General features: G+C 39.0%; 1 protein-coding gene across 4 annotated transcripts in view; it reads left to right on the plus strand.

Annotated features, from left to right (window-relative positions):
- HACD2 (3-hydroxyacyl-CoA dehydratase 2) overlaps positions 1-13,376 on the plus strand; it is a 90,381-nt gene that overhangs the window by 43,817 nt on the left and 33,188 nt on the right. For 2 of the 4 annotated variants that reach the window (XM_054550248.2, XM_054550249.2), the window contains 2 exons: positions 10,050-10,138; positions 11,528-11,632. In XM_054550248.2, the coding sequence (XP_054406223.1) occupies positions 10,050-10,138; positions 11,528-11,632 (194 nt within the window). 4 annotated transcript variants of the gene reach the window in all.

The following is a 13,376-nucleotide window of genomic DNA, read 5'->3' on the forward strand; positions in this document are numbered from 1 at the left end:
GTTTTCTATGTTCCGGGAAAAAAGAAAAGAGAATTGCCCTCTGTCAGTCCCCTGAAAACACCAGCCATCCTCTTCTCTGAGTCCCATGGTGTTTGAATCTGCTCTGGCTCCTGTTTTATATCCCATCCTTCTCCGTTTTGGTCAGAAATATTTTCTGTTACCCTGAGATTAGCTTGTACTCTAACAGAAAGAAAGAAAATTCCTGTTTAAGATTAGAAGTGGTTCACTTTTAGAATTATCTTTTTGCTAGTGCCAAAAGTTTAATTTATTGTTAAGAATAATGATTTTTTTTAATTTTGAAAATTTAATTTGTGTTCTTTAAAAGTAGGCAATGTGGAAAAGTACAAAGAGGAGAGTTTAAAATTATTCTAAATTCTATCAATAGAGCTAATCTTCATTAGTATTAGTTAAATGTCATTCTCTTCACATATATATTAATATGAGAAAGAAAAAGTAGGCAGACAGACATAGCTTATACTATCATGAAAAAGACATTTTTCATTAAAAACATTGTTCATCAAAAAAAAAATTTAAAACTTTTTTTTAACCGTGTGTGTGTGTGTGTGTGTGTGAGTGTGTGTGTGTGTGTGTGTGTGTTTGTATTTGTTGTTGTTTTGAGATAGGGTCTCGCTGTCATTCCAGGCTGGAGTGCAGTTAGTGCCATTATAGCTCAGTGCAGCCTCAAACTCCTGGTTCAAGCGTTCCTCCCACCTCAACCTGAGTAGCTGGGATTACGGACACACGCTACCATGCCCGGCTATTTTTTAAAAAAATTTTTTGTAGATGTGGAGTCTCACTGTGTGATCCAAGCTGGTCTCAAACCAGCCTGGACTCAAGTGATTGTCTCACCTTGGCTTCCCAAAGAGCCGGGATTGCCATGCCTGGCAACACTATTTACTAAAAGATCTAAGAAAAAAGTTTTGAAAATTCTAGATTCAAATTATGTTTGCCTATATTTTCATTTTACATAACATCTCTTTATTAAGGACATTTAGACAATACTCTTAATTCTGTTAAGGAAATTAGTATCTCTTCCCTCACTCCTATTTTTAAATTGTTATTAATTTATTATTGTTCATAGCATTTATAATATAGTCTATGACCATAATTACCATAATTGTTTAGTCTTAATATTATATTTGAATGGATTTAGTGCCCACCATGGGCATTTTTATTATGACTTCTCCATTCCTGAGTTCTTTATTTTGATTTATTTCATTTGGCTGAGTTTCTGACAGCTTGTGTTTCTCAAGGTCACATAAGCATTATACATGAAGTTCTTTCATATTTGGTAATGTCTACCTTTTGCCTTATTGTAGTATTGAAATGACCTCTTGGGTGGGTGTGATATCCTCGAACATACTCTCTTTGCCTCAGACCTTTATAGTGTTGCTTCATTGCCTTCTTACTTTGGATGTTGCTGTGGAGAAGTCTAAACTCAGGCTGAGTTTTTACTACTTCATAGGTAATTTTTTTGGTCTGGATCTCTGAAGTATTATTTTTGTAACCAAGAAATTTCTCAGTTTTAGTCATTCACTATCAGTTGTTACGTGGAACACAGTGTATTCTTTCAGTGCAGATTTAGTTTTTTCATTTCAGGTTTCTGTTCCATGTTGCGTCCCCGACGTTGGGGATAACAGTTATCCTTACGTTGGGTTGTCTTCGTTTTCCATAGTGTCTTCCAGTTGCCTTAATCTTTGACTTTCCCCCTGGATGCAATGGGTGGTTTCCTTTTGTTTCCTTGCTTTCTTGTATTCGGTTTGTGTTGTTGCCATGTCTCTTCATCTTGTTGAAGTGTTAGCAGTTCTGTCCAGCAATTTTATTTGCTCTGATAGAGGTATTACCAAATTCTCCCTGCCTGCATTTCCACAGTATTGAAGATTCAGTTGTTTTCCCCTCTGAGCTACAATTTAAGGATTTGAGTTTTTCTGTTTTACACATTTTTCTACACCCTGAGGACATGGGGGTACAGGTTAGGAGAGTGTATGGTTATGAAAACATTATAAAGCCTCAGTCATTAAAATTTACATATTGATATAGGAAGATCTTCAGGATAAATTTTAAGGGAAGAAAAGCAAGGTATAGAAGAATGTGTATAAAATGCTTCCTTTATATAAAAAATTGAAAAAAGAATGTATATAAATGTGTCTTTATACATTCACCTGCATATTTGCTTTATATACTTTATCTCTGAATGCTAGACAAGGAATTAATAATTGGTTACCTGTGGAAAAGGGACCTGGGTAGTGATGGGATTGGGAGGGAGAATTTTCTCTGTGTATCTTTTTATACTTCTTGAATCTTAAGCAACATGAATGAGCTATGTATTAAATATGTGGGCACTGCTTTCTGTTCTGAGATTTAATTGCCCTGTTGTAGGATTCCTCAACCCTGAAGGAAGTGTCCCTGGTTCCCATAGAGAATTTTGTATCAGTCTCCGACTCAGTTTGGGGCCTGGAAGGCTCAGCATGGATGAGGTGGCTCCTAATTAGTCACTTCCCCCACTTCACCATTGCTGTTCAGCCTCCAGTTCTGTTACACTCTATCCAGAAATTTGTATTTCTCTCCAAATGTGGCTCATTAATGAACATTCAGGATTTTGTTGATTCACCAATATTACTTTTGGGGGAAGAGACTGTGCCATAATCTCTTTCTTGTCCTGACTAGCATGTTTTAAAATACATGGCATTAAGTTGTGCCTATTCCTTTTTGGTTGCTGCTGGTAATTTTTGTAGTTGTTGCTGTTGTTGTGATTTAATGTTATTACTTTTGATTCAGTATATTTCGTATTTGGTTAGGGAGATTCTGTGATCTGATTTCTCTTGTTACCGTGTTAGCCTACTACACACCTAGGCTATATGGTCTAGCTTGTTGCTTCTAGGCTATAAGCCTCTACAGCAGGTTACTGGACTGTACGGCAGGTGTAGCACACTGGTATTTGTGTATCTACACTTAGAAAAGGCACAGTAAAAGTATGGTATACAAGATTTAAAATGGCACTTACCATGAATGGAGCTTGCAGGACTGGAAGTTGCTCTGGATGAATCATTGAGTGGTGAGGGAATGTGAAGGCCTAGGACATTGCTGTGCACTACTGTAGACTTCATGAACCCTGTACACTTAGGCTACTAAATTTATAAAATGTATTTTTCTTTCTGCAATAATAAATTAACCTTAGCTTATTGTAACCTTCTTACTTTATAAGCTTAATTTTCTTTAGCTTTTTTGCTTTTTGTAAAACTCTTAGCTTAAAACACAAACACATTGTATAGCTGTACAGAAATACTTTACATCCTTATTCTATAAGCTTTCTCCTATTTTTAATTTCTTTTTTTACTCTTTAAAACTTTTTTGTTAAAAACTAAGACACACACACACACACACACACACACACACAAGCCTACGTCTACATAGGGACAGGATCATCACTATCACTGTCTTCTGCCTCCACGTCGTGTCCCACTGGAAGGTCTTCGGGGGCAATAACACACATGGAGCTGCCATCTCCTATAACAATGCCTTCTTCTGGAATACCTCCTGAAGGACTGGAATCTGTTTTACACTGCCTAAATCTGTTTTACACTTAACTTTTTTTTAAGTAAGGATTATACTCTAAAGTAACAATAAAAATTACAGTATAGTAAATACATAAACCAGTTACATAGTCGTTTATTATCATTATCAAGTATTATGTACTGTATATAATGCACTGTGCTATATTTTATATGACTTTTATATGACGTGCTATATTTTTATATGACTAGCAGCACACTAGATTTGTTTATACCAGCACCATCAGAAACATATGAGTAATGAGTTGCATTATAATGTTAACAATGGACATTACTAGGTAACAGAAATTTTTCAGCTCCATTACAGTCTTATGGGACCATCATCATATATGCAGTACGTCGTTATCCAAAATGCCATTGTGTGGTGCTTGACTGTACTCAACTGTCAACCTGGTGTTTGTCAGGTATAGCCATAGCCAGTCTCCCAACTTCACTAACCTGCCCCATCTGAAGGTTGCACCAGGCAGGGAGGATTTCTAGTGCTGCCCAGCTTTGCAGGACTCAGTGGTTTGGGGAGTCCTCAGAGCACCCTCATTCTGGGGAAGCAAACAACCAATTGCCAGATCCCCTTTATACAGCTTTTGCTTCACACACACACACACACACACACACACACAAACACCGCTATGTTTCTTTTATCTGCCAGTGTTTTTACTTCAAAAGTTCATTGCCCTTTCAACATAAATTCCCATAACTTATTTCTCAAGTTATAACTTTGCCTTGCCAAAGATTTGCACTACTGACAGAGATATCTTTCTGAAACCAAGATGTAATCATGCCGTCCTCCTGTTTACAAATGTTTGGTCACCCCTCGTCACCTTCAGGAAAAAGTCTTATTTTTGAGAACTATGCTAAAACATATCAGTCATAGCCTGGGAGTGTGAGCTCACCAGGGACACTGTCTTCCTTTTGCATCCCCAGTGTGGAGAGTGGTATCTGGCACAGAGTAGGCACTCCACAAATATTAACAAATAGTAGATGTCTAGTACATCTTTTTTGAATGAATTTTAGGCTAGTGAAAGTTTACTAGTAAGATTCCAGAATCTCTCTGTCATCTGTAAACAACCAATTTAAGTAGCCAACAAGAAAAGTATCTGTAGTTTGGGTTTTAACATGCTATGCCATTGTGTTCAAATAAGAAGTAATGGCATGTAAATGCAAAAACAGTGGGATTGACTGCAAGAAGTGCCAGAAAGAAAGAGGATCTATCTGCCAGGCACGTGCCTGTAATCCTAGCACTTTGGGATGCTGAGGCGGACAGATCACTTGAGCTTAGGAATTCGAGACCAGCCTGGGCATCATGGCGAAACCCTGTCTCTGCTAAAAATACAAAAATTAGCTGGGTGTGGTGGCACATGCCTGTAGTCCCAGCTACTTGGGAATCTGAGGCAGAAGAATAGCTTGAACCCAGGAGGTCGAGGCTGCAGTGAGCCATGATTGTGCCACTGTACTCTAGTCTGGGCAACAGAGTGAGACCCTGTCTAATCAAAGAGAGAATCTAGTCTGTCTTGTCTATCTGTATTCCACATTCTACAAGGATTTGTGGTAGCTCATACACAAAATATCACACTATAGTATGCTTCAGATCTGGCGTGAAGGTTTCTGGCTACCAAGTTAAAGAGGGTGACTGAGTTATATAATTCTTATTATTGGAAAGGAGCAAACATTTCTTTTTTTTTTTTTTTTTTTTGAGGGATAAATATTTATTTATTTATTTTTAGTTTATTTTTTATTTTTTATTTTATTATTATTATTATTATACTTTAGGTTTTATGGTACATGTGTGCAATGTGCAGGTAAGTTACATATGTATACATGTGCCATGCTGGTGCGCTGCACCCACTAACTCGTCATCTAGCATTAGGTATATCTCCCAATGCTATCCCTCCCCGCTCCCCCCACCCCACAACAGTCCCCGAAGTGTGATGTTCCCCTTCCTGTGTCCATGTGTTCTCATTGTTCAATTCTTAACATTGAGCTCTAAAACATGTCCTACCTGTATGAGAGGCTTTGAGTGATAGGGTGGACATTATACTGTACACTGTTCCTACGGCAAATAAGGTAATATTAATACTTTTTGACAGTTTTTTTTTTTTTTTTTTTTTTTTTGAGACGGAGTCTCACTCTATCACCCTGGCTGGAGTGCAGTGGCGCGTTTTCGGCTCACTGCAAACTCCGCCTCCTGGATTCAAGAGATCTGCCTCAGCCTCCCAAGTAGCTGGGATTACAGGTGTCTGCCACCATGCCCAGCTAATTTTTGTATTTTTAGTAGAGACGGGGTTTCACCATGTTGACCAGGGGCCAGGTTGGTCTCGAACTCCGGACCTCAGGTGATCTGCCCACCTCAGCCTCCCAAAGTGCTGGGATTACAAGGGTGAGCCACTGCACCTGGCCTTTTTTGACAGTTTCTTATGAAATTCACCTGATAATAATGATAAGCCCAACTTGATGATGCCAGTTCTGTTCAGAGCTAAGATAATGTCCACCTATGTGGCCTTCTGTTCTTTAGGTTAAATTCAGGGATAGAGCTCTTGGCCTTTTGACTGGTCCAGTAGAGCAGGCATTTTGAGATTGTGCTGTCAGGTGAGGGCCTGAACTGCTGTTTGCTGGGTGACTGGTTGAAGTAGTTGTCTATGCTACAGAGAAACTAAGTGACAGTTGGTCTGAATGACATGATTTGGAGAAAATTAAGGTGTCTAAGTAGGTGAGTTCACTGGATAGAGACGGTAGGAGCACCTGCAGGCAAGGCCAGAAACATCTTGACATCTACATCAATTAGAAAGTATTGATCAGCTTTTTGTTCACTACTTATTAAGATTTAAATTTACTGTCAAAGGTGTGCTAAGACAGACACTTTTGTATATTGCTGATGGGAGTATAAATTGATAATAAACTTCTTAGAAAGCAATTTGGCAATACATTTCAAGAGCCTTAAAAACATTCATGCCATTTGACCTAGTACTTCTACTTCTGGGAAAATGTCCCAAGGAAATAATCCTTTTTTTAAAAAAAGGTCTAAGCCTCAAATTTTGAGTGTTATTTGTAATGCTTCATTACTTCATTTATAGTATCAGGAAATTTGAGGCAATTTAAATGTCCCACAGAAGGAGAATAAACAAATATATTAACTCAAAGGAATATCATAATTTAAGCTAAAATCTTTTGAAGAAGAGAAGGAAAATTCTTAAAATGTTAAATGAGAAAAGCAAAGACAATATAAACAGTAGAAGTTAAACTGACTTAAAATATGCTTAGAGGAAAAGACTGGTGAGAAATACACTAAATAAATCATTGTGTGTATGTGTGGATACTAAAGCATTTTTAAGAAAAACACTGTTGACCAGGTGTGATGGCTCACTCACACCTGTAATCTCAGTACTTTGGGAGGCCGAGGCGGCGGGTGGATGACCTGAGGTCAGTTTCAGATGACCTGAAACTCCGCCTCTAACAAAATACAAAAATTAGCCAGGCGTGGTGGTGCATGCCTGTAATCCCAGCTACTCAGGAGGCTGAGGTACAAGAATAACTTGAACCTGGGAGGCGGAGGTTGCAGTGAGCCAAGATCGTGCCACTGCACTCCAGCCTGGGCGATAGAACAAGACTGTCTCAAAAAAAAAAAAAAAAAAGAAAAGAAAAACACTGTTAATTTATGTATGGCATTTTTGAAAGGGAGACAAATACAAATTGATATTCCCTAGAGAAGGGTGATTTATAGTGGAGAGAGAATAATTAATAAACCTGTGTTCAGCTGAATTGCAGTTTTTGCCCCTAGACCTTCTAGTTCCATTTGTTTAAAGTTACTCTTAGCGCCTGTAATCCCAGCACTTTGGGAGGCTGAGGCGGGCGGATCATGAGGTTAAGAGATCAAGACCATCCTGACCAACATGGTGAAACCCCGTCTCTACTAAAAACACAAAAATGATCTGGGCATGGTAGCGCGTGCCTATAATCCCAGCTACTCGGGAGGCTGAGGTAGGAGAATCACTTGAACCCAGGAGGCAGGGGTTGCAGTGAGCCGAAATTGTGCCATTGCACTCCAGCCTGGGCGACAAGAGCGAAACTCCATCTAAAAAAAAAAAACACAAAAAAAAAACAGTTACTTTAGCTGGGCATGGGAGCTCACGCCTGTAGTCGCAGCACTTTGGGAGGCCAAGGCAGGAGAATTGTGTGAGCCTAGGAGTTCGAAACCAGCCTGCGCAACATAGCAAGACCTTGTCTCTACAAAAACTTTAAAAAATTACCTGGGCAGGCCAGGTGCAGTGGCTCACGCCTGTAATCCCAGCACTTTGGGAGGCCGAGGTGGGCAGATCACAAGGTCAGGAGATCGAGACCATCCTGGCCAACATAGTGAAACCCCATCTCTACTAAAAATATAAAAATTAGCCGGGCATGGTGGCACATGCCTATAATCCCAGCTACTCGGGAGGCGGAGGTGGGAGAACCCCTTGAACCAGGGAGTTGGAGGTTGCAGTGAGCCGAGATCACCCCACAGCACTCTAGCCTGGCGACAGAGCGAGACTCCATCCCAAAAAAAAAAAAATTACCTGGGCATGGTGGCACACCATGTGGTCCCAGCTACTTGGGACGCTGAGGCAAGAGGATGGCCTGAGCCCAGGAGTTTGAGGCTGCAGTGAGAGATATGATGGCGTCATGTACTCAAGCCTGGGTGACAGAGTGAAATCTGGTCTTTTTTTTTAAAAAAAGAAATCCTTTAATTCTCAGTTCTTTTCTTTTTGTTTGTTTGTTTGAAATCAAAGAAATCAAAGGCTTCCTCTATATGGGTGCTTTCCTTACAGGTGTCTAGGTAGTTATTGCTTCAACCTCATTAATCCACCTCTCCCAGCAAAATGAAACTTAACATGTTAATAAGCAAAATATGATTTTCAAAATAGGTCTATTATAATAGAAATATGGAAGAGTACAATTCTGCCATTTTCCTAAATATTAAACATTATTTTACAAGAATGGCTTAAAACATAAGCCTTGTTTTGCAGTATATGAGCTTTCCATCTTCAATATGTTTTTTTTTTTTTTAAATTGGTTTCTAGAGGAAATCCACAACTGCATATTGTCCCATCTAAGTGTGATGTGGCTAAATATATTCACTAAATGTTTGACTTACTAATTAGCTTTTTTAGCTGTATTACACAATTATATAACCAGGTTTTGTAATTCATTTATACATTTATTTATGTATTTATTTACTTCTACTCATTTATTTATTCTGAGACAGGACCTCACTCTGTCACCCAGGCTGGAGTGCAGTGGCATGATCACAGCTCACTGCAGCCTCAACCTCCCAAACTCAAGCAATCCTCTTGCCTCAGCCTCCCTAGAACTGGTACTAGAGGCGTACGCTACCATGGCGAGCTAATATGTTTTTTATTTTTAGTAGAGACAAGGTATCACTATGTTGCGCAGAATGGTCTAGAACTCCTGGACTCAAGCAATTCTCCTGCTTCAGCCTCCCAGAGTGTTGGGATTACAGGCGTGAGCCACTGTTCCTGGCCATTTATTTTTTTAGTAACAGCTTTGTTAAGATATAACTCACTGCCAGGTGTGGTGGCTCATGCCTGTAATCCCAGCGCTTTGGGAAGCCGAGGCAGGCGGATCAGCTGAGGTCAGGAGTTCAAGACCAGCCCGGCCAATATGGTGAAGCCCTATCTCTAACCAAAAATACAAAAACTTAGCCAGCGATGGTGGCACATGCCTGTAGTCCCAGCTACTTGGGAGGCTGAGTCACAAGAATCACTTGAACCTGGGAGGTGGAGGTTGCAGTGAGCTGAGATTGCACCACTGCACTCCAGGCTGGGTGACAGAGTAAGACTCTGTCTCAAAAAATAAATAAATAATCAAAGATGATTCCAGTGTTATAACTCGAGGACATTGGGAGGATAATTGTGCCAGGGCTTGTAATGAACAAGGTGATAAAAAAAAAAAAAAAAAAAAAACAGTTTTAAAGATAGTCTTTTATGTTGTTATGCTTGTTGGCAAAATATTCAAGTAGATAATAAAAGATGCCTAACTTAACCATTAGATAGTGTATCAAGTCTGATGTCCATGAGCTTCCAGCACTCATTAGACACGAATAGGATTGATTTCTCATCCTTTGTTTCCTATTTGTTTTGAAACCCATATTGTAAAATGAGTCTTATTTTAAAGTTTAGGTAGTGGTTTTGCTTTCTCCATCTATACAGTAAGTGTAAAAAATATTGTACTTGGTCAGTTTTGAGAGGTTTAAGAAAGGTACCTGGATCCCATGGTTTTGTAATACCATTAAAAATATTATTGTTTTTAGGGAGAAAGCTTTGTTTTAATGCGGACTACATTGAAAACTTTGTATAGCAATATAGACACCTTTCAGTTGCTCAAGATCGTTTTGGTTCTAAACATTTAAGTTGGAATGTTTTAGAAAATATATCATATATTGAAACTTAGTACAGTACATTTATTTATCCATCCTAAAATTTCTTTCAGGAATTGTTCCATCTTCTGTTGTCCTGACTTCTTTCCAGGTGATGTCAAGAGTTTTTCTAATATGGGCAGTAACACACAGCGTCAAAGAGGTAAGTGTTTATATAGACTAAAATAATGTCAACACTAACAAACACTAGTCAGCTTTTCTGATTCACATGTTTGTTATGGCTAAAGAGTTCCAGGTCAGAGTTCCAGGTCATGTCAGTATAGCTGAGATAAAGCTCACATTCACTGTAGGAACTGGGTTAATAGTGGGAAACATATCCCAGATATGCAGTGTTGTTAAAGAGAAGACTGATTAAATGGTAAAGTCCTGTAATCTGAGTTCTCATGGAGGTTCAGATGGTGTGGATGTGGTCTGCAACTCAGTTATATTTTTCTGATATCTTGTTCGTATCATGTTGCCCAGGCCACTCTCGAACTCCTGAGCTCAAGCGATCTGCCTGCCTCAGTCTCCCAAAATTCTAGGATTTCAGGCATGAGCCACCACACCTGGCCCAAGTCATCATTTTAAACCTATACAGTAGTTCCCCCTTATCCAAGGGGAATACATTCCAAAACCCCCACTGGATACCAGAAACCATGGATAGCACACAACCCGATTGCTGCTGACCGAAACACGTTTCTGTTTATGCCTTCTACCCGCAAATGTAATGCCTTTTACATATTTACTAAGCATTTATCATGCCCTGTGGCCGCAACTTTTGCAGTTTGAGGTTCACCAGCAAAACTGGCACAAATTTCTTTTTCCTTCTTCACAATTTCACAAATAGAAGATTTGTTCCTACTGTGGGACTTAGCAACTTTAGCATACAGTTTGTTTTGTTTCGTTATTAAGCTGAGAACTTTTACTGTCTCGCTTCAAGGAAGTTCTTTATGGCTCCTCTTTGGCATATCTGAATTGCCAGCATCACTACTCTTGCATTTTGGGGCTGTTTTTAAATAAAATAAGGGTTACTTGAACACAAGCACTGATAACCAAGTTAGCTACTAAGTGATTAATGGGCCAGTAGCATATACAGTGTGGATACACTGGACAAAGGGAAGATTCGTGTCCTAGGTGGGATAGAGTGGGACAGCATGAGATTTCATCATGCTGCTGAGAACAGTGTACAACTTAAGAATTAGGAATTGTTTCTTTCAGGAATTTTCCATTTAATATTTTTGGACTGTGGTTGACCAGGTGTAACAGAAGCTACAGAAAGTGAAACTCCAGATAAGCAAGGACTGTGATATTTCTTCCTCTCATACTTTTGTGTAGATACCATTTCCTTTTCATTTTAACCAACAACTCATAATTTTATCTTCCAATAGTCTCCAGTGACCTAAAACTTCTTCCTAGTAGTAACTCATTTACATTCTTAAATAGATAATTAATGTAGTTTCAGTAATTAAGTGCTAGGTACATGAAGTCAAAGCATTGTTCACTATGAAATATCCAATCACTTTGCCAATATAGTCAAATATTAATTGTCCAGGTGCTAATCCACCAGTTGATAGATTCTTCATGGGCTCTGCTTCCTCCCTTCCACTTAGTGACCACTCCTCGGCTTATGAGCACATCTGCCAAAGCAGGTAGACAGGTACGTCAAAAATGCTTTACAACTCAAATCAAGCAATTCTATTAGTCAAGTTGCTGTTAGCAACATTTGCCAGGATTTCCTGTGTAGATCATTGAAACTGGTTGGCTTGCAAAGCTATTAAATGTCTCTGTGGATTATAGGTACATGGACTTGGTGTCATCCTCCATAACCATGCTGCCTGCCAGATGCAAAGGACTTAACATATAACAGACGGTTTCACATACATTATCACATTTGAGCTTTACAGTAATTTGTAATATACTCATTACATTTCCATATTCAAAATTGTTTCTCTACAACCAGAGTGACTCAATTTCTGCTAACATTAACATATCGTTTTCTTTACCTGCTAAAAAAAAAAAAAAGGAAAAGAAAAAGAAAAGGCATATCATTTTCTGAAGAATGTAGTACATTCTTCAGTATATTTTATTGTCTTCCCATTGCCTCTTGGATCCTCTTGTTTTTACATATGCACTGTTGATGAATTGACTTACTCTTTTCACTTGTAATTGGACTTGAGCGTTTCTGCTGTCCTAGGATCATGGTTCTTTTCTCCTCATTCTCTTTTTCTTTGCACAGAACTCCTCATTCATGGTTTTGTTTAGAGCAGTAGGTGCCTTCATCCCTGCCCTATGTCTTCGACAGCTAACTTGAGAAGCCTGTTGCTGTGGCCCCTCAGAGGCCAGTACTTGCTGTATGTCACCTTGAAAAGCCTGTTGCTGTGGCCCCTCAGAGGCCAGTACTTGCTATATGTCACCTTGAAAAGCCTGTTGCTGTGGCCCCCCAGAGGCCAGTGCTTGCTCTCTGTCAACTGTTCCCTGGGCCCTTCTCTTGGCCAAATGCTATTTTTCTGCCTTGGAGTTTCATATTAGCTATAATTCAATTTGTTCTGTACAACATCACATATGACTTCTGTTCTTCGATTTCCTGAAGCATCTTAAAAATATCTTTATTTTCCTTAATATTCAACTCTGCTTACTTTAATGGTGGGAACCGTATAATTAATGCATAAGGAAATTGACCTTAGAAATAACTGCTTAATCACATATATCTCACTTTCTTGTAGTAATGTTCAAATTCTTTTCACACTACTATCATTTCTCAGTTTCTTTTTATATCATATTCCCCTCTAAAGTGGACAAGAATTCTTCATTTTAATCACATTGCATGTGAATTTGGAATCCTGCTCCACCCCCTCTGCCCTGCATGTTTCCTTTGCTCATCTCCCTTGTTTTTCTGTACCTGTACATGATGTGCTAGGGTGTAGCCTATATAAGCTTTTCAGACTAGACTCTACTTTTTTCACGTGAGGTATATTTCCTTTTAAGAAGCCCTATGGGACATGCATCATTGCTTGTCGTTTTAATTCTCTACCCCATGGAATGCTAGTCACATAAATGTCATCATGTACATTGTGAAACTAAAAAGTGATCAGATGGTTTTCTCTTATGTATAAGGATCTACCCATCAGCTAGTGTGACACCTTGATCAGCAGGATATTAATGAAAAAATTTGAATCAATACACAGAGGCAAGAAAAGAAAAAAAGAATTGTGATCCATATGCTCAAATGCTTTTCCTTGACCTAACATAGCAAATACCCCATCCACCTTTTTCCTTTCCAAGAGACCATATAAGTGAACAAACAAAAGCTCTGGCAAAACAAGTCAGCTGTGTCTCGCCCCTTTCTGGCTTACTGCTGGGCTTTGTGACACTTAACTTACCATTCTCACCAACTTTTCAGC

The sequence above is a fragment of the Pongo abelii genome, chromosome 2 (genome assembly GCF_028885655.2).
Source record: "Pongo abelii isolate AG06213 chromosome 2, NHGRI_mPonAbe1-v2.0_pri, whole genome shotgun sequence".
NCBI classification, from domain to species: Eukaryota; Metazoa; Chordata; class Mammalia; order Primates; family Hominidae; genus Pongo; species Pongo abelii.